We start from the raw sequence: 25,646 nt of genomic DNA, 5'->3' as shown, positions 1-25,646 counted from the left end.
TTTCATTATTTTTCTGTGGAACTTTCACCAACATATTCGTGGCATTTTTCTAATGCAAAATGATACCAAACACGATATATTTCAACTGTATTTTAGTGGTTTAATAATATGCTTTATTTCAGCCTTACAGCTAAGAAATATGACTTGGTTTACAATAACCTATCTGTACAAAACTATCTTATTTCACACATACGGTCCATACCTTCTCTCATTCATTTCTATGTCTTACACATTCCTACCCTATCCTACTCTTTTAGTATCCTAATTATCACTAACCCACTTAATTGCTTACTTATTGCTTCCCTCCCCATTCCCTGAATTTGCGTTTTTGGTTTGTTATTCTCTTTGGTTTATTTATGCTCTCTTTTCTCTTTTTTTCCTCAACTTCTCCAACCACTCTTCAATCTTTCTATCTTTTTTCCCGCTCACTACATCCTCGAGCTTGATCATTTCCCCTATTATCCTGCAATCCCTTGTCAAATGCTCTAGGTTTCCATACTTGTCCCCACATAGGTCACATCCTCTTGCCTCTTCCTCCAGCCAGTCTGTTCCAATTCTCTGAATTTCCGCATCTTACTCTTAATGGTTTAATCGACGATGAAAGTTTCGAACGCAACGAAGAAGAGCGTATAGGAAAGAAAGAGACGCGAACAGCAGACGGCATAGTTCAAAGGCCCGCGTTGTCGCTGTCCTTCCTTGCTCCCGAAACTTTCACCGTCGATTAAACCACTAAATACAGTTGAAATTATATCGTGTTTGATATCATTTTAATCAGAGAAACGCCAGGAATAAGCTAGTAAAAGTCCCATAAATCCCATAAGTCCTTAAGTCGCTGATTTGCAGCCTTGCCAGGGCATTTCGCCCTTACGTGATCATCTTTAAACGTTTGTAGCTCATTTCAATGTTGAACGATTTCGATGAAATTTTCAGTGTGCATATAAGTTACCGAAATCTATAAAACGCATTTTTTAAATTATCGTTACAGGACCAGATAAAAAAGTTGTCAAAACATCATTTTTGAAAATTTTGTATAATTCCTACCAATTGCAATCGTAATAAATTTTTGCTTACTTATTCTCTAGCGCACTAGCCGGTCTGACATCTTAAAAAAATTCAGGTCCGTTGGACCAATTTCTAAAAAGTTATGCGATTTTTAAGGGTGTACACGTATTATTGCCGCTGACTGTACCAAATACATCATAATTCGTACGAGAAAGACACAAATTTTGAGTCTGGTAAAGTAAAGTGCAGCAGAAAAGTCTAAACTATGCGATACAAATACGTCTATTTGTTACTTTCCGTATTGTACGAATTATTTTATTTATATTGGAGTTATCTCGACTGACTGCACGACTAATTATGAACTAATGCGTACACGCCAGAGTAATCTAATTCGGCCAGTAAACTCGATGAAAGTTGTCAATTAATGGGGCATTGTGACGGATGACTATAGTTACCTGCGGCCTTTAGGATGGACGCGAGGTAATTATAGTCAGTTTTAATTAGGCTGAAATAGGCTGAAATTAGGCGACAGTTAGAGTGGGGAGAAGTGGTGAATGGATTTGAAACCCCGAGGGAGCCAAATATCATTACTTTTTTCTTTAACTATTAACCTTTCGCAAAGGGTGTCATGGAACTGCCTCTACGAAAATTTTATTTTTCTATCACCATATTTTTCTGCAGTCTCATATCCTGCATAAAGAAAAGAATTCTGCACTCGTTATTTCAAAATTCAAAAGCGTATCGTAATAGAGTACGAGCAGAGATTGCGTTAGCGAGTACACGACGATAACGAATCTGTTAATCGTCTTCGCAAGTTTGGTTGACACACGTTGTTAGGCAGAGCTTATCGTTGTTCAGCTCGTTATTAATGACGAATACTTCTACCCGCGGAAGGACAAGATACGGCGCAAAACGTTTGACTAACTCCTGTCCGAAGGTCCAGCTTTGATGAATTACTGTGACTAGATTTCGGTACCTGTCGCTAAATACTCCTCGCGTTCCTTTGACCAACTGTTATGGTAGTCAAAGTTCCCCCCAAGCTTCGTAATACCTGACTAACGAATCGAGTAATGGAAAAAAGAGATCTCCTTCTACCTCGGCAGAAGTAGAAGCACATTGTCCAGTGCCGAATTAATCAACTCAGTTGTCGATTTTCGATAGTCCGATAAATTAACGAAATTGCTCGCAGAGTTTGTCGCATCTTTATCGAGACGTTACACACGATGTTACAACGATGTAGTTTCAACCTACGCGTGTGCGAATTTTCTAACAAAACTCGTGATAAATTGATCTCCGTGAATCCGTTGATACCCGAAACCCAATCAATTTTGGATTCTGTCCGCCAGAATTGTGCGCCGATTATTCCGTTCGCGGGGCGCTCGCAATACCATCGGTATTGACATCGATAACGTCGAAATTACTGAAACGTAATGCGAAACGGCACCGCTAGACGTCATCGTATGACGAAATAATTGTAACGCCGCGCCGGGATTGCCGTCACTTTCCCGGCTGGCCGAGTTCGTTTTCCCGTGTATCGGCAATCTGCGAGGTACATGAAACTTTTGATATAGTTAACGCTAAACCTACCGAACTCTAAAAGCGATTAAAATGTTTTAGCTTATACGAATGGCAAGGCTCTATTTATTTCGATCTCGTGCAATTTTTATCCCAACAAAAACATTCTGTAAACGGGAGCCAAGTTCTATGGCCGTAAAAAGTTGTGAGATCAAACAAAATACGGCCAAGTTCGGTAGCTTAGAAATACCTCTTGCAATACTGAAAAAAGCGTTTGTAAAAATTAGTTAAGAAGAACGCTATTTAATTTTTAAAGAGTCACATGGAGGGCTAAATTATTCAAACTTGGCCGTTACTTTTTAAACCAATGGACCTAAAACGTGTTAGGTAGCGGCCAAGTTTGAATAATTTAGCCCTCCATGTGACTCTTTAAAAATTAAATAGCGTTCTTTTTAACTAATTTTTGCAAACGCTTTTTTCAGTATTGCAAGAGGTATTTCTAAGCTACCGAACTTGGCCGTATTTTGTTTGATCTCACAACTTTTTACGGCCATAAGAACTTGGCTCCTGTTTACAGAATGTTTTTGTTGGGATTTCATCAATTTTTGTTGAAATTTCATCAATTATCAAGTAGGTATCAAAGATTAACACTCTGCCGGCGAATTAGAACCCAACTGTACCTAGATTTTTTTGTTATCATTTTAGTGTAATTTTCTACCTTATTGTAATCTACCAGTTTGAGCTTTTTGCCACTACCTCGAATGGCGCTATACGAACGTTTGAAGAGAGCAGATGATTCTTTCCGGAATTTACACGGTTCCTTATGGGAAAAGCGGCATATTTCATTTTCTCCATACATAACCTATTTCGTTTTTTTTTTTTTAATACAACCCCTTTAAGGTGTAAAATTTCAAAGTTTGATAATTATTCCTTTGAGTGTTTGTTATGGTGGACCTATGTACCAAATTTCAAGCTTGTAGGTCGATGGGAAGTACCCAAAAGGTTTTGATGATCTGTCAGTCAGTCAGTCAGTGACAAATTTAGCGATTTTTGAGGTCCTATATCTCGGAACCTACTAATGTTGGAAGATTAATGTTTTGTCAATATTGAGACATGATAGCATTTAACAAGTGTACGAGAAATTACATCTCTCCATCTGCCTCCAGTGTCGAGTTATAAGCCTCTAAAAAACGGCTAAGTTGTTTCGTGTAAAAGGAGGTAGTGCAAGAACTTGGCTGGTGCACTACCGTGCACCTAGATCACAATATGTGCTTGGATGAAAAAATTTATCGAGTCAATTTCCGTATACGTAACTTCGTAATTTCAATAATGATGAAATGTTGATGAATATAGAAAAATAGGCGCTTCAGAATATTGTCCAGCTAAAAAGGCCATTCGTCACACTGCGAAGCGTGAAGCTGAAATTATTCCCGCAGCATCTCGGTCCGAAAGCAACAAATCACATACCTGGAGGATCGTTTCTCGAAATGCCTGATCGATTCCTCGGTGAGAGTGACCTCGAGTAGTTTCGCCTCGAACTCCCTGAAAACGTCAGGTTCAGTAGCCTTCAACCTCAGCCCTCTGCCGTGAAACTTTCCCAGCAGCTGCACGCACAATTTGAGATGATTCTCGTCCAATTCTCCGTCCGCCTGCGAGTAGCCAACCGCCTCGAGATCCTCCAACACGAACACCGGTCTGCCGTATCTCCCCAAATCCGCCAGGTAACACTTGGGCACAAAATCGTCGCCATACTTGGCCGTCATCTTCGAGTAGAACATCTCCTCGTTCTGATAAGCGTCTAAGCTGGCCGCTTGGGAGCGATCCTCCTTCTCCGGGAACAGTTTTACCAATAAAGGAAAGCTGGCAGGCTCGCCAGAGAACCGGATGACAGCGTCCACGCGGTAGATCTCGCTGCTGCGACTTAGTTCAACGAGGCTAACCGTCGCCGAGTCGAATTCGACGAACTCCCGGGATCGTGGATCGCAGAACCGACGATCGTGCACCATCTCCGGGATCAGATCGTTCTCGATAAAGTCGATACTCTGCTCGCGAGCCTCCTGGGACTCCATGGCGACGCTTGGCGTTCGCCTCGAGCCGATTTGCCGCGTCGTCGACAGCTACGACCGCAAACGAAAACAAGTCGAGCAACGGCGCACCGAATATCGGGAACGATGACACCGATCCACTAACGCTATCCGAGTCCTCGAGGTAGAACGCCGCGTGTCCCAGCAGTTGAACCACAGAGCGGTCTACGCAGACGGCGTCGAAGAACTTGAAAATGTCGATGAACTTGCCGAGAAGATCGTCGATTGCGCAGACGTCTAAGTCCCCGGCAGTTTTGAAGGAAATGTACTGTGACGAAACTCCTCGATCGATTTAGACGAATGACAGAGTAATCCACTTGGACACGTGTCGAAGCACCGATGATAACGCGGTGCTTATCGCGCCGACTTCGGGCGCGTCGCGTCGATGCGTGCGTCGCGACCAGACAGCCGCAAGTAACGAGCCCGAAGTATTGTAGGGAATCATCTCGCGTGCCGGCTCTCTCCCCTCGATAACAATCCTCTTATCTTCTAATGACGTCACAGACATGTTTATACCGCTGTACACGACCCTGACAGCCGGAGACGGTCGTCGACACCGAGCGCGGGCGGAGTTTGATCGGTCTCGAGACCGAGAGGCCGGACTCCTTTTCATTCGGCGATTAGGGGAATACGTGTACATATGTGTATGTATGTGGGCCGGGGAGACTCGAATTGTGCTGCCCTCGATGAGATATTCAACTCCAATTGGAGCAATTAAATACTTCCGAGGAACGACGCGACGCGCCGATTCATCCAGAGTCTATTCATCGATTCGTGTTCGCTTTTTATCTTCTAGAGTTACTCGATTTAGCGAACGAGCGGCTGAATCTTTAACTTTACTTCGAAAACTCTTAGGGAAACCAAAAAGATGTCCGTATTCCGCGAAAACGGACCAGCGCGTGAATGTATCCGGCATAAAAAAGGACACCGTCGTTATAAAACTTAATTAAATTCCGCGAGACGAGCGCCCTACGTGTCACGGCACGCTGTTTCGTTTAATTAATTAAGTAAATCACCGAGCCAAGATCGATGCCGACGCGGCGCGGCGAGCTGCGAGCAAAGATGGAAAATTAGATAATGATGGCACAACCAGGGACGCAGCAATTATAATAATAAGGAAATATTCTAGGACGCGACTCGCGTACGGTACCGACTCAAAAAGGTCTTTGTCCTCGTTACTGAGGACTGCGAGGCAGGTCCAACTAGTAGCTCCGGAGCTATTCGAGACACCTTCCTCGCTTAGGTTCTTCCCCCACTCTTAGACTTCATCGTTATGTGTATAGTAGTGGGAAGCCACGCCACAGTGATAAAATCTCTAATTCTACTGGACAAAAATAATTTTTCTCCGAATAATTCTAACAATTTTATCTCATTATTTCCATTTTTTATCCATTAACGACTAGTTGAATGTTCCGAAACTGCGGTAAATTTTTGTGTTGTGCATTGGAAGAAAATGGAAAGGAGGAAGTAAGTAAAATGAACCATAATCAAAAGCGTTTTTTTTTTATGAATGAGTTAATAAAGTAAGGTTATACTTTGACTCGAGCATACTCAAGCTGCAATATTTTTGTATATTTTATCTATATGAATTACTTAACAATGTCGAAGAAAGAGAAATCCGATCCGATTAGATCGCTTAATTATAGTTTGTAACACGAATATTATATGTAATTAAGTTACTGTAATTATAATTTTTAAAAAAGCAAACATATTATTAAAAGTAACGGAAATAGTCAAGGTGTGCGAGTTACGGGGACCACCCTGTGCAACTATGATTTTGTACAAACACGTATTATCTAGAAATCAATACCGATAGCAGTTTCGTAACGCAGTTCCGGGAACACTCGACCGAAAAGTAGTGATAGAGCGGAAACTTGTTGCATTCTAAATAAAACATTTATTTTATTCTTGATAACGGTGCTGATCGGAAAGAGTTTGCGCAACTATTCTCGGATCGCATCGCGGCAACTTCAGGCAGCGACCGAGGGGAATTTACCAACAGGTCCTGCCCGTCCCGCAAACCAATCCCCCTCAAAATTCGACAATCCCTCCAGGCTTCCGTAATTCGAAATTCCAAGTGACAGGACCGCACGCAGCTTGCCAGCGAAAACCTATACGACGACGAGGAATCGAACGTGACACGGAAACGGCCGCGAACACCTCGAACAAAAGGACAGAAACCGGGGAACCTAACCTGTCTCATCGATGATTAATTTACCGTACAACGTGCCCTTAGTCGCGCAGATTATGCCGACACAGAGCATACCGGTGCAGACAAGTCAGAACAACTTACAGCCGTTCCATCAACCGCAAACGATCACCCAACAAATGCAAACCAACCCCGTCGCATTCCCCGGGAATCCGCAAGGTATTTGCACAGTGTTATTGCACAACGAGCGGACAACATTTCTTTCTAACGTGCATTTAAACGCATGCGAAACAATTCGTGTATTTTGTTTACACGTTCGCAATCGTGATCGAAAATTGGCGTTGCGCGAAACGTATCTAGGTGCATGGTAGTGCACCAGCCAAGTTCTTGCACTACCTCCTTTTACACGAAACAACTTAGCCGTTTTTTAGAGGCTTATAACTCGACGCTGGAGGCAGATGGAGAGATGTAATTTCGTACACTTGTTAAATGCTATCATGTCTCAATATTGACAAAACATTAATAGGTTCCGAGATATAGGACCTCAAAAATCGCTAAATTTGTCACTGACTGACTGACTGACTGACTGACAGATCATCAAAACCTTTTGGGTACTTCCCATTGACCTACAAGCTTGAAATTTGGTACATAGGTCCACCATAACCAACACTCAAAGGAATAATGATCAAAGTTTGAAATTTTACACCTTAAAGGGGTTGTATTAAAAAAAAAAACGAAATAGGTTATGTATGGAGAAAATGAAATATGCCGCTTTTCCCACAAGGAACCGTGTAAATTCCGGAAAGAATCATCTGCTCTCTTCAAACGTTCGTATAGCGCCATTCGAGGTAGTGGCAAAAAGCTCAAACTGGTAGATTACAATAAGGTAGAAAATGACACTAAAATTATAACAAAAAAATCTAGGTAAAGTTGGGTTCTAATTCGCCGGCAGAGTGTTAATCTTTGATACCTACTTGATAATTGATGAAATTTCAACAAAAAGTGATGAAATCCCAACAAAAACTTTCTGTAAACAGGAGCCAAGTTCTTATGGCCGTAAAAAGTTGTGAGATCAAACAAAATACGGCCAAGTTCGGTAGATTAGAAATACCTCTTGCAATACTGAAAAAAGCGTTTGCAAAAATTAGTTAAAAAGAACGCTATTTAATTTTTAAAGAGTCACATGGAGGGCTAAATTATTCAAACTTGGCCGCTACCTAACACGTTTTAGGGCCATTGGTTTAAAAAGGAACGGCCAAGTTTGAATAATTTAGCCCTCCATGTGACTCTTTAAAAATTAAATAGCGTTCTTTTTAATTAATTTTTAAGCGAGCAAGAGGTATTTCTAAGCTACCGAACTTGGCCGTATTTTGTTTGATCTCACAACTTTTTACGGCCATAGAACTTGGCTCCTGTTTACAGAATGTTTTTGTTGGTATTTCATCAATTTTTGTTGATTAAGTATTAAGGGAGTCTTTTCCAACAGACGACGCTCGCGCGTGAACACTTACACACCGATAGACCCAGTGTCGCCATATGAGGTACAAAGTGGCTTCATTTCCTCTCCTCCTTTTCCCCTTCCACTATCCTATTCCAGCACCATGCACACACTCCAACGTCCCCCACCAAGACCGTAAACCACAGTGCCCGTGCCGTACACTGGACTGGTCATCAGAGAGGGGGTACTTAATTCCCCTCGATTTCCTCAGTCTGTCGATGCTGGCTCAGTGTGGCCAGAATGAAGTTGGTTTCAACTTTATTTCCCCCTCCAGGCTCTCCACCTTATCCCCTCCCACTATCCTATTCCACCGTTCAGTCCCTATCGCGCACGCGCAATGTGTCTTCCATTCGCCTAACTCTGCCTCACTCTATTCTCGTCGCGCAACGTGTCACATATTATTCTGGTCATCAGAGAGGGGTTACTTGTATTCCCCCCGATTCCTTTTCGATTACCCCTGTCTGGACCAGGCTTGCCATATTCCGCGCGTGCCAGGCCCCTTACCGCTGCGCCCCTCGCCACGCTACTACGCTGAGCTCGCCCCACTACACTGACGCGTACCGCGTGGAGCAAGCTAAGTTAACGGTACGCGTCAGTGTTAGTGGGAAGAGTGGGGCGGGCTCAGCGTAGTAGCGTGGCGAGGTGGGGCCTGGTACCGCGCGGAATATGGCAAGCCTGGTCTGGACACACTGCACTGGCTAAGACCACGTATACGTACCCGAGGATTGCATGGGTCCGGAATTCCACTTCTGATTTCTCGACAATGCAAAGACGGGGTTTTTTTAGTAGTAAAAATCGCTAGATGAAAGATCAATCTAGGCCGCTGTTCGCCTCAAAAGTCGTTCTTTTACGTTTCCGAGCAATGGTTTTGCAATATTCGGCTGCATGTTGCCCGTCAGATGGCGCTGCAGTCACGCCGAAGAACTAGCCTCTCCGACGAGCAACATGCAGCCGAATATTGCAAAACCATTGCTCGGAAACGTAAAGGAAGGACTTTTGAGGGAAACAGCGCCCTAGATTGATCTTTCATGTAGCGATTTTGACTACTAAAAAACCCCGTCTTTGCATTATCGAGCAATCAGAATTGGCATCCCGGAACCTTGCAATCCTCGCGTACGTATACGTGGTCTAGCGGTGTGTGAGTACTCAGTGTTCACGCGCGAGCGTCGTCTGTTGGAAAAGACTCCCTTAAATAAGTTGATTTTCGGAACGTTTCGAAGCTCCGATCGCCCCAGCCCCTTCGATTATATTACCGAAACGCTTGCCGAAGCAGCAATCGTCACCTGTCTGCCTCCTTCGTCCAGATTCCTGCAAGCCGTACTTCCAGTTCTACCAATCGGACGCGACGTTCGCGAATCAGCAGTATATCCCGAACCCGTCGCCACCCAGGAACCCCTACAACCTGATCCCGCAAACACAGACGATCCCGAATCCACCTGTGGCGCAAACGCAAGCTAGCTGCGGACAGTTGCCTCCGAGCGTCGTCGAGCAGATTCGCAGCGCTGTGAGCAGCACAGCCCCCATATTCATTTTGCCGGGCGGTTGTCATCAGTCGGCGAGTCACCAGCAACAACCCCCTCCGGTGTATCCGTCGAATCAAGGAGGCGTGTCGCCGCCGACCGGACCGTGGACAGGCTTCAATTACCCACCGTCAATCTACTGTCCACCCTCGTTCGTCCCCTATCCCATCCCGTTGCCGCTTTACGAGCCGTTTACCGGTCAAACTCGTGCCAAGGAGAAGTCGCAGACCTGCGGCTGTCCGAGGACCTGCCGACACGAGTCCGAGGACATCAGGAACAATGACCTGATAAACTCTTTCTGGAACCCAAGAGATTCGCAGGAACATCGTTGCACGCTGACCGTCGACGACACTGTCTGCTCGAAACGTAATTGTCCGGCTGCCATCAGCCTCCAGGCGCTAGCCTCGCAATTTTTGTCCCTGCCTGGAATTGTTTCGTGCGCGGCTACGAGACTGATTCTCAGGAAGGTCCTCGGCTCGAATGTCACCGACACCATGGACGAGACCATGGAGAAAGCACAGAGAGCCATCGGCATGCTCGGCAAGGATCAATTGCTCGCCGAGTCCAGGATTGCTCAGCAGGTGAACGCTTTGATCAATCTTCACGCGACTACCAATGTACCGGCGAGAATTGTGCCGCTGCTGATGCTGGTCCAGGCGAAGGTGAACATTCTGAAGGCACAGGTCGAGAACTTGGTGAACAAGAAGGTCATGGAATGTCAGGGGTACGGGTTCGAGGTAATTTTGTTAGAATGTTTCTTTTTTTACGACACACAGGGTGGTTCATTTTTCTTGAGACAGTCAATTATTACGGAAACTAGCAGCAATATGAAGAAATGTTTTATGTAAAATATTCTTCATATGAAGGGGCACATTTAATGGCGCTATGCACATTTTTCCATAATGGCCCTTTAGGGGTCAGATGAAGGGCAACTTCATTTTTTCAAATGGAAATCCATATTTTTTATTTCATATTCTTATTCGACATCGAAAACTAATAATATTTCGTATAAAACCTTTTTTCCTACCTTGCACGGTTTTGTTAAACAAGCTGTGGTGATTATCCCAATATTTGTAATGACAAAAAATATATAATGTTTATTGTATTTTGTTATTCTTCTTTCCTTTTCAGGCACGGTTGATGAAGTCAATGTTTATTTACGTATTATATTGCTTTGCAATAAAATTTTAGTATTACGTTTCCTATATGTAGATATTATGAGTGCATTTTTCATGTGTAAAATCCAATCAATTAAAATAGATAAACTGAAAAGAAAAAAAATGGAAAAGAGGACAAGGGGGATTGAACCCTGGGCATTCCTAGTATCAAACTAGTACGTTACTACGCCGTTTGGCACTTGACAATATCTACAACCGAAACTGTACTTAACAAAACGAAACTGTAATGAAATTTCAATTGCAAATATCTCAAAAGTTACCGAGTATCTGACCCTATAATGCTATATTTTCATAAACAGGAGAACGAAATCTATAGTCCAGTCGCCAGGTCGAAAAAGGGAATCTACCTGGAAAGTATTCCGAACTTAATGAAATTTTGGCACGTCATTTGGAGGTACTCTGGGGAGTCGAATCTGAGTTTTTCGACCTCGAGGACCCTGTGCTAACTTGGGGAGGGGGGAAAAACTACGATTTTTATTACCTTGTTTTGGTTTTTCGCCTATTACTCAAAAACTGTGGGTCCTATGAACTTTTGTCTTCCATTTTTGAAAAGAGCATTAAATTTCCTACAAATTTCACTAGTCCAACGTATTTTTTGACCCAGTAGCTACCGACAGACAGGCGTTCAAAATTAAGAAATGTTTCCCAAAATTACATTTTGAGCCTTACAATGTAAGGGGTATACAGAGTAGTATGTAGATTATATGTAGATGTGTTGAAAAACTAAAATTATGAGCTAAAAACTTGCAATTTCCTGCTAAATGTCACAATGTGTGGCTCAAAATGTCATTTTGAGAAACATTTCCTAATTTTGAACACCTGTCTCTCATGTCTGTCATGTAAAGTTTCGAGAAAATTTGAGACCCCATGACCGTGCCTTCTCCTTGTTAGTACGACAGTAATGGTACTTTAGAGTTATGTAAATTGAAATATCTCCCGAACTACTAACTTTTCGACATACATAGGTTAGTACGTTTTTACAACGAATGTCCAGCTGCATCGATTGATGTCTTAAAATGTACCTCATTCCATTTAGAAAAATGAAGGTGACCTTCATATCTCTAAAAAAAAATTACATAAAAACAACAATTCTTTTGGTATCGTATGAGCCCCCCATTTTACCATTCAACATTGTCCTTCAGCCATTTAACGTATCTTTAAAAACAACAAAGATATCCAATGTGGTCAAGTTAGGTGAAATACCCTGTATAAAACATTTTTTCATACTCCTGCTGGTTTCCGTAATAATTGACTGTCTCAAGATAAATGGACGACCCTGTATGTAAAGATCAGAGTCACAGGAAGATGTACTCTCTAAACATTATTTTTACCGAGAATTTTACCGAGTGTTCCAGGTAGAAACCAGCGGGCCGATTGACCCAGCAGTGTTCGCGTCGAAGTCGAACGCTGAACTGCGACAACTGTTGGCTGCCCTGCGGCAGAAGGAGTGCGACGAAAGGATGAACGCGAACTTCGCCCCGTACCATTCCCAGCGGGTGATCGCCGAGTCCCGTCTGCGCAATGTCCAGGCAAAGATTCGACAGGTGGAGGCCGAGTTCGACAACCGGAGGCAGGTCACGGTACCAGAGCCGACGCTCACCTCGCAGATCATACGACAATTCTCAGAGTCCCGGTGCATCTTCGGCTACGCTCCTTCCAAGTTGTTCGAGCCTTGCCCGGATTCCCCGGATCCCTTCTCGCCAACGGTTCGCAACCCTAGGAGGCTGTACATCAAGCCCCATCAACCGGAACCCCCGTCGACCAGCGCGTCCGGAACATCCTCAACCTCCAAGGACACTGGAACCGGCGAAGGGAACGCGCGATGCGACACGAAGGACCAATCGGTGGGTCGACGATGCAGCAGGGACTCCTGCATCTGCGGGGAGAGCTCCTCGGAGGACAGTCTGGACGAAGACAAAAAAAAACTTCGAGCGGTGATTGATCGGAATGGCAACGCAAGGATTATCGGAAGGATCACCGTAGTGGAGGCACAATTGCAGACCGAGGACGATGTCGACCGTTCGAACCGCGGGTGTCAAGCACCCTGTGAAGTTCCCCGATCTATGGGAGAAAATGGCAATAAGGAAATTAAAGAAACGGGTGATGAGGAGATGCAAAGCGAGTCTGAATTGGCAGAAGCTGAAGGGACTAAAGTAGGAGAACGTAATGACAAGGGAGAACAGGTTGTTTCGCAGACTCCCGAAGACTCGAGCGAGTCCAAAGTAACGGAAGCTAACAGCACTAAAGAGGAGCAAAGCGACACTGCCAAAGAAGAACAGACTGCCCGAGACTCGATGATAGAGACCGAGGAAGCTACTAAAAATCAGGAGAAGAAAGTATGCGCGAATGTACGCGTGATCGAAGCGATCAACGTGAAAAAGTTCGATAAAATGCAGGAAAGATCGGATCATAGTAAGTTAGGGGATGAAACGAAACCGGGAAGCGGAAACGAGGAAAATGTGCAAATCGTCGCGATGATGACGAATATAGAGTACGACAGAAGTGCCGGCGATTTCGGGAGATACACGATGACACACAAACGCACCGAGAAAGAGTTTCAGTTTGACAACCCAGAAAATGCGAAAAATGAGACTGACCTCCCCGCAGAAAAGATCGGCTCGACGAAAGCATGCGACACGAACGACCAGAAGTTTCTGGAAAGTCTTGGATCGCATGGTGAGTAGAGCAGCTGCTCGTATATTATTGAAATTTAATTAGTCGCTTTTCGATATTGTCGTTCATTCTTGGAAAATCATCAATTCTAGCATTTAAACGCTAACCCATTGTTTTCATTTCTTTATTTGTTACAATGCAACAAACTAACAATATACGAATTACAGACCAGAAAGTCACTGGAGAGTTCAAACATTTTCCACCATTGAAGCGAACCAAGTCCCACGCGAGGACAGCGAGAATCTCGCAGTTTGTTCCTCATCAAGTTCACCTGGACTCCTCGAAGATCGATCACGATGGAAGCACTTCCGGTCACCGAGAGGCGTCATCCAGGAACAGCGTGGTTTCCGCAATTCGCTCGATGATTCGATATCGATTCGACTGTGTCGGCTCGCTGGTAGATAACGTACCGAACTTACAGACTATCTTCTCGAACCTGTACTCGAACAAATTATGGAGTGCCCTTGGCACTGTTCCCTTGCGCCAGGACAACATGGAACCCAATAAAACAGCAATTTCGCGAAAAGATGACTGGATTTTACTTCCGACGGACATAGATCGCGAACCCGAGACGCAGACTCGGCAATGTTACCTTCCCGTGGCTAGCAAACCGTACAGAGTGCGTAAAATAAAGCACACGATCATTAGAAACAGAGGAAACAAAAGTTACGTCCTAATAGGGGGATCGACTAGCGGCCAATTAGAAGAATTGTCGGGGATTAGATTATTGAAACCGTCGGGGTTTCGCAGAAGCTTCGTGATTCGAAGCCGATTGAAAGATCAAAATTCCAAACAATTACATCCTCCTCCTGCGATTATGAGGCGGCTTAAAACGAACAAAATGTCCGCGTCTCCGAAATTAAAACAATCTGAACGTCGTTTGAAACCTAGCGAGAAATTTTGTTCTCTGTCGAATGATTTAACGAATTCAACCAGTTCCCTTGGTAAACAAGAAAATTATACAAAAGTCTCACCGCCGGTAAACGCGGACGGGGTTTCCGGTGATCGCTCGGCAGCTGAAATCGAGAAGATAACCAACATATGCGACTATTCGGCAGAACAAGAACAATTAGGCGTGTAGTCGAACGAATATCACGAATTTTTATTAGCATTTGGCAGTAAAGTGTAACATTGGAAGTTAAATAGGAAAAATATTCAGACAAGAACAGGCGAATTTATTATAATTGTCGCGTTTCCCTTTCGTGTGCGGAATGAAATTCTGCTTGAGACGTAACTTCGATATTTTAACTGCGTAGTTAGTAGAACATCGTGAAAACACGTTTCATCGAACGCCGAGTGTCTTTGGAAGACCGACGAGAAACGTGTATCGCAAACTTTCCGAGTGCCTTTGCGCAGGGTGTTCCATAAAATGCAGAGCTTGCCAGAAGAATTATAATATTATGCGTCTATGCGAAAAAAAATAAGTAGGAGAGACAATCGAATATTACCGACAGATTATTTGCAATTCCCTTCCACCGAATGAATTGTCTGGCTCGTTCGCGTTCTGTGAAACACTCTGTACTCTATGAAATGCCGTAGCAAAAACCATCGCGGATACACGAGTCGCACGCTCGCTCCGTAAAATAATTGCAACCGGTAAACGAATGCAGTGTAACTTCTCCTCGTTTATTAACCGTTAATTCAGTTCGTTAACTGTCGCTGGGTCTGGTCGCCGGACCAGTTTCACCTCCCGGCTATAGTAGTCGTCCCTATTGAGAATCTTTAGAATTGTAGCGGAGTAACAACACGGGAGACCGCGGCCGAACTGTACTTGAACATTCTCGGGGGATCATTACAGACCGGACTTTTTTTTCATGGAGGCCAAAAACACGAAATACTCGTCGCAACACACCATATATACTCTGTATATTCCACCGTTGCGTATACTTCTAGTAACATTCATTCTCGTCCTCGAATGCGGATCACCCGGATGCATCCTTAGCTTATAGTTAACACGCTCGTGTCCATGGTTACCATGCGTAGTCTGTTATTCACAATATATATTAAACTTCTTACATCTGATAAGAGATTTTTTTTATCCCGAATAGAAAGTAAACGAATTCGACACGCTGCACGCACGCAGAAGACTGTAACACCGTTCGTGCTATTTTATCTCCACCGTAACGTCGCGTTTCTCGTTTCTAACGCAGTTTTTCAAGGAGCGACTCCAGTCGGAGGACGTTACGGGGGGAAACACTGTACTTCCGCGCATGGTGGTGTTCACACAGGAAAAATAACAGTTGCCGCACACCGCAACCGGGAACAATGATCATGCTGCTCGACGGGGGACGCGATAAAGCGAGGGGCCGATGTCCAGAGCGGAAACGTAAGAAGTACCAAGCGAGGACGCGAATATTCTCAGGAGCCGCGGCCGTCTAAAACAACTTCGTAACGTGGCGAAACACATCTCAGAGATATACATAATTGCTCGGGAGAATTAGGTACCGATTAGAGCCATATACATTATGTTACATATCGTCGAAGTTATAAATGGACTTGCACGTTTATAAATACGCTACACGCTTACGCGGCTACCCACTACCTTCGGACTATAGTCGGGTCAAGGTCGATCCGTCGGCCAGGGCCAATCGTGAAACCGTCTTAGGACCAACTACAACAGGATTCGCGAAATTATAGACTTTAAGGTTAGTGCTTTATATAAATTCAACGAATTCTCACGAAACCTGATGCAATCAATCGGTTTTTCAATTATCTCTTGATCGTGCTAAACAGTTTTTTTTTTACTATCTAATCATCTCTGCCACGCATATTTTAGCATTCTTAAACGTATTACAACAGTGGAAGTCCAACGTTCTGGGAAGCACGGCCTCGAGTCGTCGATTCGAGTTGACCAGACTATACAAAACATGCTCTCTCTCTCTCTCTCTCTCTTTCTGTTTGCTCGCAGGCGATAGAGTCGCTCAGCAATTAATTATCGTTACGAAGCCTATTCAGTCGCAACACGATTGTTCTTCCGGATGCTATTGCAAAACAATTAACAAATGCGAGGAACTGAGTACATTGTCATATTTTTTTCCCCGATTTCCTTCTCCCCCTTTAAATTTCTAACAATAAGTCTCCGAGTGTAAACGACTCTGACAAAAAAGTATTACATACGTCCCGTTCTCCAGAAACTTTTGTGCTTAAAAGCGAGAAACTTTATACCGATATGATACCAATTTATAATAATCATCTTGACAATCCAGGACAGCTTTATCTTAGAGTATTTCTTTTCGCCGTAACATTCTCTCTCACTCTCTCCCACACGTTCTCGCGTCTAGTTCGTCGAAAGCCGACTACCCTCTCTATGAATAAATATTCTTAGTCCGTTAATAACTGTTGGAAAAAGTATTAAATAAGTCGTGGGATCCTATGTTACAGAAGAAAGAGATAGAATAACACGAAAGTCTACGATTCATTGAATTACTTCAAATATATATGTATATGTTATATATACGAGGTGTGATCGAAAAGAAACGGCATCGGATCGAATTTGATGGCCTCGCTGGTCGCTTCTCTGTGCCCGTACGTATATCAGTTTGCATTCTACAATCGAACATTTCGCACGCAACACACCTAATACTTTGTCGTAACGTCGCTTTACGATCACACCTCGCATATGTACGATTACATAGAAATATATAAGGGAGGCGGTTGGGTTGTGAGACAGTCGTTTTTATCCATCGCGCAATCGCGATAATTCCAATCTGTCAGCTGTCAAATTTTTGTTTTGACGTCTGCTAGTTTTTGTGCTAACACCGAGGTGTATAGACGCGTTGCTTATATTAGGGTGAATTTATAGTGGAGCAGCGAGGTGAGCTGTGCGGTGAAAAAAAAAGAAAAACAAAGAAAATACATATGTACTTTTTCATTAGTATGTGTCGAAATGTTGTCACGAATGCTGGTTTCTTTTCATCGCGCCGCTATCATCGATGCTCGCAGCTCCACTATAAATCCACACTTAGATACGGACATCGTGTGTAAAAATCAATTTCCAAAACTTTTAATCATTTTTTGAAAAACATTACTTTGTTGAGTGAACTAACTGAAAAAGGTGAGTGTGATGCATTTTCATTTAGTGTTTTCTTTACATTTTTCACGATGAAATATTGAGTTTTGCGCATATACGACAAACACAGTTTTTTTTCTGTCACATTCGGTATGGCATCATGGTTGGGTTGTGAGACACTAGTTTTTTGTACTAGAAACGAACTAGAACTGCCAAATATCATTGTTTCTGTTAGAATTAAGTGTTTATTTGTCATTTAACGTTTGTTTTGGTTTATTTTTTGAATCTATAGTCATGTCAACTCCAAGAAAATCGCCCGCAAACAAAGAAATTAATTTTAATGCCGTGCTTAGCGCCGTTAAAGACCATTTGCTGGAGAAGAAAGGCATAAGAAAGGCTGTCGAAGAATATGGCGTTGATAAGAGCACGTTACAGCGTTACGCGAAGAAAGTTGACAGCCATTTTGACGATATTTCCACAGTTTGCGATGAAGAATTGATGGAAGTTTTGCGCACATCTCATATGCACATACAATCGAACATGGTATGTGTTTTTTGTTATTTTTTTCTGTTATTGTTATCGAATCCTTCCATTCATTACATTTCTTTTGTTACCTCTCTTCGCCGTTCTTTGCTTTTTCTTCAATTTTTTGACATTCTTTTTAATTTCTTTGGCCACTTGATGTCTTTAAAAAAATAAAAATTCAATTTTGCTTAAAGTTACATGGGTTTCACTTTATATTTTACCACTTTTAGTTGATTTTTTCGAGTGTCTCACAACCCAACCACTTTCCTCAGGAAGCCAAAAAACATGTCCTCGGAAAATTGGCCATAAAATTTTACTTGTTGATCGAATCACTAAACATTTTGTGTATAAAAGTTGCGTATTTCCTTCACCTTTCCAACGGTATATAAAACTCTTTGATATCTTCATCAAGCAAAAAGTTACAGCCCAAAAACAAAACCCGTCTCACAACCCAATCACCTCCCTTACATGTATGTCTGAACGTCTCCATCTCTGTGTTGCGTTACATTGCGTTAGATTGGTGCGATTGCTCGTGGACAATTCGATGTCGCGGCAATAAATCAATCGTTACCTTACGAACTAGAATAAAAAAAGAAACCCCGAAGAATTATGGACAATCCACGACATGAAATTTTCTAACCAATATCAACTGTATTCGAAATATTAATTCTTTCCTCGACAAATCGGATATGTACAAAAGTATTTACAAATACATTTACACTACGATATACGTATATATATATATATATTTATTTATTTATATATTTATATATCTCGCAGGTTAACTTAAATAATCCGTGTGCACATTGGCTGCAATAATTTAGTATAGAAATTAATACTTCACTATGACGAATCTTTGATTAAAGAACTTATACGACTAACTTGTAATCTACAGCTTGCTGCAACACGTTCTCGAAACGCGTGAAAAAATCTCTCCCCGAACCACTCCCGGTAAAAATCGTCTAATTCTCTTCTACATTTTCCGTCCGGTTTTTACTGTTACGTAAGAAAAAGCTCTCCAACCTTACGAGTTTAAGTTCGAAAGATTATTGTGTATAAGTGGGGGTATTTATATAGCGACCGTTCCCTATTTACCATCATTAGACTGTGGACTTTATGCGTTTACGACGAAATTGCGCAGAGTTTCGATTTGAAGCAGCAACAAAATTAAACGAATTCAAGAGTATCAATTTACCGTCGATCTACTCAAAAAGAAAAGAAAAAGACATTCCCAAGTGCCTCCCGATTCCTGCAACAGATGCAAACAATTTTTACTTTGCATAAAGATCCGCAGTCTAATCGTCGTCGTTCTCGTTTAAGTTCAGTTCAATGTAAGGCGCTTCATACACCCGCGGAAAGATTTCAAGAACGACGAGAAAACCATCTGGGAGAACGTGACTACGAAAAGGAGTTTTAAGTAAATACATAGGTAAGTATTTCATATTTTAAAGAATCTTCGTACTCTCCCAACCCTCAATCTCTAAATACTACCCTTGAAGTACAAGTAAAAAATTCCTTTATTCCATCGATTTATCCGTTTCGTGAACCTCGACTTGGCCAAAGGCACGATTGACGCCGGTGAATGTGTACGCAGAATATTCTCATACAAAAAAAAAACAAACAAACAAAAAAAAAACTCAAACAGACTCTATCCTTAGGAAATTAGAATAACAATAAATACAAGCGTCGTGGATACTGTTTTGTACAATGAAGGAGAAAAGAAATGTACAATGAAAGAAGAACACGTTGCATTCTCGAGGGAGAGTCGTTTGGAGCCGATACTCTCCTTCGTCCTTTGTTTCCGACGAAGTATCGTCCCTGGGAATGCTAGTCCCGTGTTTCCGGTCTTTTCTAGATCGACTTTACTACAAAATAAGTGGCGTCTGCTTTTAATTCACACCTTTGGTGTACTCGGCTTTCAGTTGACCCAGCACTATTTTTATATCGTAAAACGTAGGTCGCTTTTCAGGCTGTAAGTCCCATGCCTGGTGAACAATACAGGATTAATACGAATGTACACTTTTCAGATATTTCGTAACGCGATTTCGCAGTGAGAAACGTTAAAACCGATTCGCGAGTGGACGGACGTACTTACTTGTCTCATAATGTCGTAAACCTCGTGCGGACAACCGTCCGGTTGCTCCATTTTGTAGCCTTTCTCCACGCATTTTACAACGTCTGCCAATGGCTGGAAAATGTAAGAAAATATTGCGATTATGAGACCATAATAAATATGTTTCTTCTATCGATCGTATTTGCTGTTAATAAATGTTCAATATCTTCGGCGCAACACACGGTTCGATCGTTTATTACTAATTATGAAGCAATTTTGCTAATTATCAAACAAAATCAACGTTTCGATCCTTTTCAAGATTTATTTGAATCGCGTCTGTCATGTTATAATAATTTCGAAAACTATTAAATGGTTGAATATAAGGTAATAGGAAACTCATGTCGGGCGATGATATTTTGCTTTTTGGTTCGAAAAAACGACGACGTTGCAAACTCTAAAGGGTGGTTTCCCGAGATAAAAGTCTGCTCTATTGCGTGATACAGTTGGATTTTACGGCGGACCCTTATTTTTTAAGATAAACTGAAAAATATCCTAACAATTGAGGCAAAAGTGGTGTCTCTCCATCTTTAACGATTGTTTAAACATGTTTAAATATTCATAATGTATTAATATTGGATATCACTGTATTCGGGAAAGTCTACAGAATCTTTTGTGCGTCTAGGGGAAAAATTAAGGACAGATTCGGAATCAGCGCACAAAAAAATCTATAAAAATATCATCCAACAGTAATTGTTGAACAAATTTGGTGATGGGCAATGGTAATCGAATCGGAAACTTTCTTTCAGCTGATCTATTAATCGGGAACTTTTTTCCGTGTGACATTTTGTTTATTTTCTCGTTTCTTTGTTATAATAAATCGAAGCTTAAGTTATCTTGTTGTTTTTCATTCTTCAATTAGCCCCTTTTCATTTCCTATCAGTTTTAACTCCATAAAGTAATATTTTATGCTTCTAAATTGTGAATGTTTTCTCTAAAATCCGTATCAATGCCTCCGATCGGAAACATTCTGCCAGAGGTTGTACTCGTTTCACCCTTTGCGACATAAAGTGGGCTTAATCAAAGGTTTTGATAGATAGAGCTATCTTACTCTCTGATCCTGAATTTCGACCCAATAATTTGCTGTTAATAAAAAATGTATTAAAACACAACGGTTACTCAGAAAATTTTACGTTAAACATCGTCGAGGAACGTATTTTTGAATTATATCATCCTCTTTTGGTTGTGTGAAAAACGAAAGGAAGATAGATTTAAAAGAACTGGTCCAATCAATTGGAAAAATACCGTTGTTATACCTTATGTTGAGAACATCACAAATGACATAAAAAGGATCTTTCGAAGAATAGGAATTCATACAATTTTCAGGATACCACATTATCTTAAAACCTTGTTTCCACCTGTTAAAGACAAGCTACCACGTTTAGAAAGTTGCAATATTGTATACTCACTACCTTGCTTGGGATGTAGTCAAGTATACATATATTGGACAAACGTCCAGAAACTTGAAAACCCGTATCGCAGAACATGAGCATAATATTTTCTTACTTCCGCCACAACATACGGCTATGACGAAACATTCACTTGAAATGGATCATAGATTTGATTTTGAGAACGTCAAAATTATTGACAAACTGATTCCAATAAAAGTTGAACGTTAATAACGATTTACCATCAAGGTATATTCGTAAGAGTGGATTTAAGAACATACTATGACCTTTCAAATTTACCGCCTTATATCGATAGATATAACCTAGATCGTTTTCATTACGTTCTTACATGAGTGTCTTGACAACAAGCATGCCCGACGCACGTAACACACGTGCCACACAATTATTATAAATTTATTTTCCCCAAAGCAAGCGAGTGAGTTTTTATGAACAATATTCCTTATATTCAATCATTTAATAGTTTTTGAAATTATTATATCATAATTAGTAATAAACGATCGAACCGTTGTTGCGCCGAAAGCATTTAACATTTAATAAGACCAGAAAGAGAGGAAAGATCGAATGTCGGACATTACTCACAATTCGCGGGTACGGTACACGCCCGAAGGAATAGATCTCCCACAAGAGTATTCCGAAGCTCCACATATCAGACTTATTTGAAAACTTCTGGAAACAGAAAAGTTGTCTATGACACAAAACCTGTCTATCAGAAGAAGATAAGAAAACTAATACATAGAAAGAATATTTACATTCTGCTTTAAAGCCTCTGGTGCAGTCCATTTGATGGGTAGTTTGCCGCCCTCTAGAGAAAAGTTCTCGTCCCGCGCCAGTCCGAAGTCGGACACTTTCGCAGAGTTGTCCTCCGCGACAAGAACATTTCTCGCGGCCAGATCTCTGTGCACTACGTGTCTGGACTCTAAATACGCCATGCCAGCGCACGTGTCACTGAAACAGAACGACACGAGGCGGCGTGTTACAGCAGGAATCTCCCTCTCCCTCATTCTCGACGAGCAACGGGGCCGAAGAAGGACGGGAACAACCAAAAAAGAAAGAAAGAAAAACTATACGTACTACGCGAAGTTGATCTGATCCTTTTTGGAAACGTGCAATCTGCCCCGTGATCTGAGGTAATCCACCAGGGATCCTTTGCTCATATACTCCGTAACCAGGTACATGTGTTGATTGTTAAAGACGAGGCCGAGCAGCTTGACCAGGTTGTCGTGGATCAGCGAAGTCATCAAGCTCGCCTCGGCTAGAAATCTCTGCGCCGCCTCGCTGTTGTCCTTGAGCATCTTGACGGCGACCCTCTCCCCTCGATAGACACCCAGCAACACGTCCCCGAACTCACCCTTGCCGATACACTCCCTTAGTTCGAGCTCATGGGTCTGGATCACCCAGCCAGCCTCCATGAACGCTTTAGGGTCCACGCAGAAGTCCTGCTTGCCTTGCTTCGGCAAGGACTTGGTCAGCTGCGTGCACAAACCGTCCGCGTCCTGCTCGTAGTGTTCCACCAGCAACGCCAGGTTCTCGAAGAACTCCTCATCGTCGATTGTTAGCTGATTGTTCTTGTATTTGACACGGTAGTGCTGCACCCGGCCCTGGTAGCACACGCACAGCGTATAGTCCCCCGGGAAGTTCGTCGATTCCCGGACCAGGAACAGACCGTCCTCCCTCGGTCGCAGCAATCTCTCCGCAGTTTCCCGCGATATCTTCCCGTGAAACCATCTGCAACATCCGCCAATTCTAAACGGATTATGCGAGCTTCCGACACGGAGCTTCTACAGCGGTGTCACTTTTTTAACGCACTATCTACCGGCGTTTATCCAATAGTTTACGGTCCATAGCTAAGGATCTTTCGATAGTTCCTTCGACAATAACAATTTTAATCGTGAACCGACAACTTAGCCCCAGTACCAGTGATACAACGCGACGACCGAAGTGTTTACCCGTACGCTAATACCACCTATTTCGTGTATACGAGTTCCTACGTCAACATGTATCGACACGTAGACGTTCTAGGAGTTTCTATGACAAATTTGTTGGTATTCCGTACGGCGCGTCTGTTGCAAACAATAACGTAGACACGTAAGCTTGCGTGTGAAAGCAGGACGAAATCCACGACGTTTTTAAAACAATTAAGAACATGGACATTCAGCTTTGGAAGTATCGGCGCGTCGGAAAAACGGGTGCAAGGAATGAATACGTACGGCATAGCGTTCAGTTTGACCTCGTGTCTCGGATTGACCGCTAACGCGGCGGGATTGCTAGGATTTGTGGTGTTCGTGGTGAGAATCACCGGCGGTGATCCAGTGTTCATGTGACTGGTTAGATTTGGAGCGGTGACGTTCGAATGCGTAGTCATTGTCGGTGATACTGGTGGATGGGACGGAATGTTGCTTGCAGACAAGTTGGAAGGAACGTTGTGTTGTTGCGGTGTTGTTGTGCTGTTGTTCTGTAGTAGGGGATGGGACGTTACGTTTGAGGGGATCGTATGGTGATTCTGGTTGCCGTCGAGCTTCGCTTGCCGCGCTGGCGCTGACACATTCGGGTATCCGCCACCCGCATTGTGGTACGTTGGCATCGCAACTCCCGCAGTAACCTTTGTGAACCTGCAAACGACAACATGTGTTTAAGCAATCCGTCGATCCGCGCCCAATTACCCGTTTTCCCGTTCCCGCACCAAACAAAATGCTACCCGCCCATGCCGGACGTTGACATCGCCTCTATTAAAAGGCTATTAACCCTCTTGCGGCACCCCTTACGACGCAATCGAAAAGGTATCCAACCCCTTGCACTACCATCTATTTTACAGTGATTAGATCTTGAGAAACGAAAATCATCGCGCCAGAAAACGACGGAACGGCGGAAAAGGTGTCCCCATTAAAGTTTATGAAGCAAAACGACCGTACCGTACCTACACACTGCTACGGCATATTTAATCCTCCATCCGCGGACTAAGGTGAGCATTTAATAAGGCTGTTAGTTTAAGTGGCCATTGTTTCAACGCATACAACGGTCATCCGCCCGTCCTGTCCGCATTCTAATGCGCTAAACACCGATATAGACGGACATGCGTGAGAGATGAATCACTGCTGTGCATTTTCGAAACCGCCGGAGAACCACTAAATCCGCTTTCCATGGACAAGCGAATTTCTATTCGATGAATAATTTATTTTTATAGTAAATATACACAGGGCGAGTCCGAAGAAACAGAACACCTAAATATCTCCGTTACTTTTCGTTGTACAAAAAATCTTCTTCGGACAAAGTTACACTGTTTGAAGGGCCACATGTAACGGTGTAAGGGAAAAAAATTTTCAAGGTCATTTTTTTATGAGATTTCAAGGTCGCCGATGTTTTTTTAACGGAATGATATATTTTCGTTAAACGTAATGTTGTAGCTGACAAAATAACGAAGTCATCCATTTAATACAATATGACCTACAAATGACCTTCAACCAAGAAAAATGGAATAAATAAAATTCAACCTGTAAGATTCATTTGCTTTATTTCTGTTGCGCAAAAATGTTCAAAAATATTCCCTAAATACGCGAACACCTAAATATGTCTTCAGGTTATTGTGATGCAAAAAATATTTGTTACACAATGTGCATATTGTCAATGGACCAAATATCTGAAAAGAATATTTTTTTGCATAGGTGATTTTTTTCGGAGTTATCAAGGTCATCGATGTTTTTTGATACACAACTACATTTTTATTTTATTGCATCGTGTAACTGATGGGAAAAATACGTTCAGATATGTATAATAACATGACCGTGACCTTGATCTGAAGGTGAAACTTTAATTTTCGCAGATTAAGGTCATTTCAAGGTCATGTTTTTATAAATATCTGAATGTATTTTTCGATCAGTTACACGATGCAATAAAATAAAAATGTAGTTATGTACCAAAAAACATCGATGACCTTGACAACTCCGAAAAAAATGACCCTCGGGAAAAAATATTCGTGC

The 25,646-nt window shown here is 42.4% G+C and overlaps 3 protein-coding genes across 6 annotated transcripts in view; 1 reads left to right on the top strand and 2 right to left on the bottom strand.

The window, feature by feature from the left end:
• Nucleotides 1–5,591, bottom strand: part of LOC143213110 (uncharacterized) — an 8,267-nt gene extending 2,676 nt beyond the window's left edge. The window contains exon 1 of the mRNA XM_076432682.1: nt 3,985–5,591. Coding sequence (XP_076288797.1) covers nt 3,985–4,586 — 602 coding nt within the window. The 5' untranslated portion in view covers nt 4,587–5,591. The remainder of the gene's footprint in view (nt 1–3,984) is intronic.
• LOC143213097 (uncharacterized) lies at nt 4,989–18,592 on the top strand. Its single transcript, XM_076432637.1, has 4 exons — nt 4,989–6,969; nt 9,553–10,505; nt 12,302–13,622; nt 13,787–18,592. The coding sequence occupies exons 1-4, from the start codon at nt 6,807–6,809 to the stop codon at nt 14,698–14,700; spliced, it is 3,351 nt and encodes a 1,116-aa protein (XP_076288752.1). The 5' UTR covers nt 4,989–6,806; the 3' UTR covers nt 14,701–18,592.
• Nucleotides 14,698–25,646, bottom strand: part of LOC143213105 (tyrosine-protein kinase CSK) — a 25,014-nt gene continuing 14,065 nt past the window's right edge. For all 4 annotated transcript variants that reach the window (XM_076432669.1, XM_076432671.1, XM_076432670.1 and 1 more), the window contains 6 exons: nt 23,880–24,281; nt 22,744–23,397; nt 22,422–22,617; nt 22,252–22,338; nt 20,249–20,341; nt 14,698–20,138 (listed from right to left, as the gene is read on the bottom strand). In XM_076432669.1, coding sequence (XP_076288784.1) covers nt 20,043–20,138; nt 20,249–20,341; nt 22,252–22,338; nt 22,422–22,617; nt 22,744–23,397; nt 23,880–24,281 — 1,528 coding nt within the window. In that variant the 3' untranslated portion in view covers nt 14,698–20,042. The remainder of the gene's footprint in view (nt 20,139–20,248; nt 20,342–22,251; nt 22,339–22,421; nt 22,618–22,743; nt 23,398–23,879; nt 24,282–25,646) is intronic.

This window comes from Lasioglossum baleicum, chromosome 10, assembly GCF_051020765.1.
Source record: "Lasioglossum baleicum chromosome 10, iyLasBale1, whole genome shotgun sequence".
NCBI lineage: Eukaryota > Metazoa > Arthropoda > Insecta > Hymenoptera > Halictidae > Lasioglossum > Lasioglossum baleicum.
Note: the sequence above shows the minus strand (reverse complement) of the source record. Positions and strands in the feature narration are given on the sequence as shown.

Coding starts and splice junctions, on each gene's coding strand:
- LOC143213097 (XM_076432637.1), top strand. CDS start 6,807: ATGATTAATTTACCGTACAACGTGCCCTTAGTCGCGCAGATTATGCCG. Junction 10,506..12,301: donor GTCAGGGGTACGGGTTCGAG/GTAATTTTGTTA, acceptor CGAGTGTTCCAG/GTAGAAACCAGCGGGCCGAT. Junction 13,623..13,786: donor GGAAAGTCTTGGATCGCATG/GTGAGTAGAGCA, acceptor TACGAATTACAG/ACCAGAAAGTCACTGGAGAG.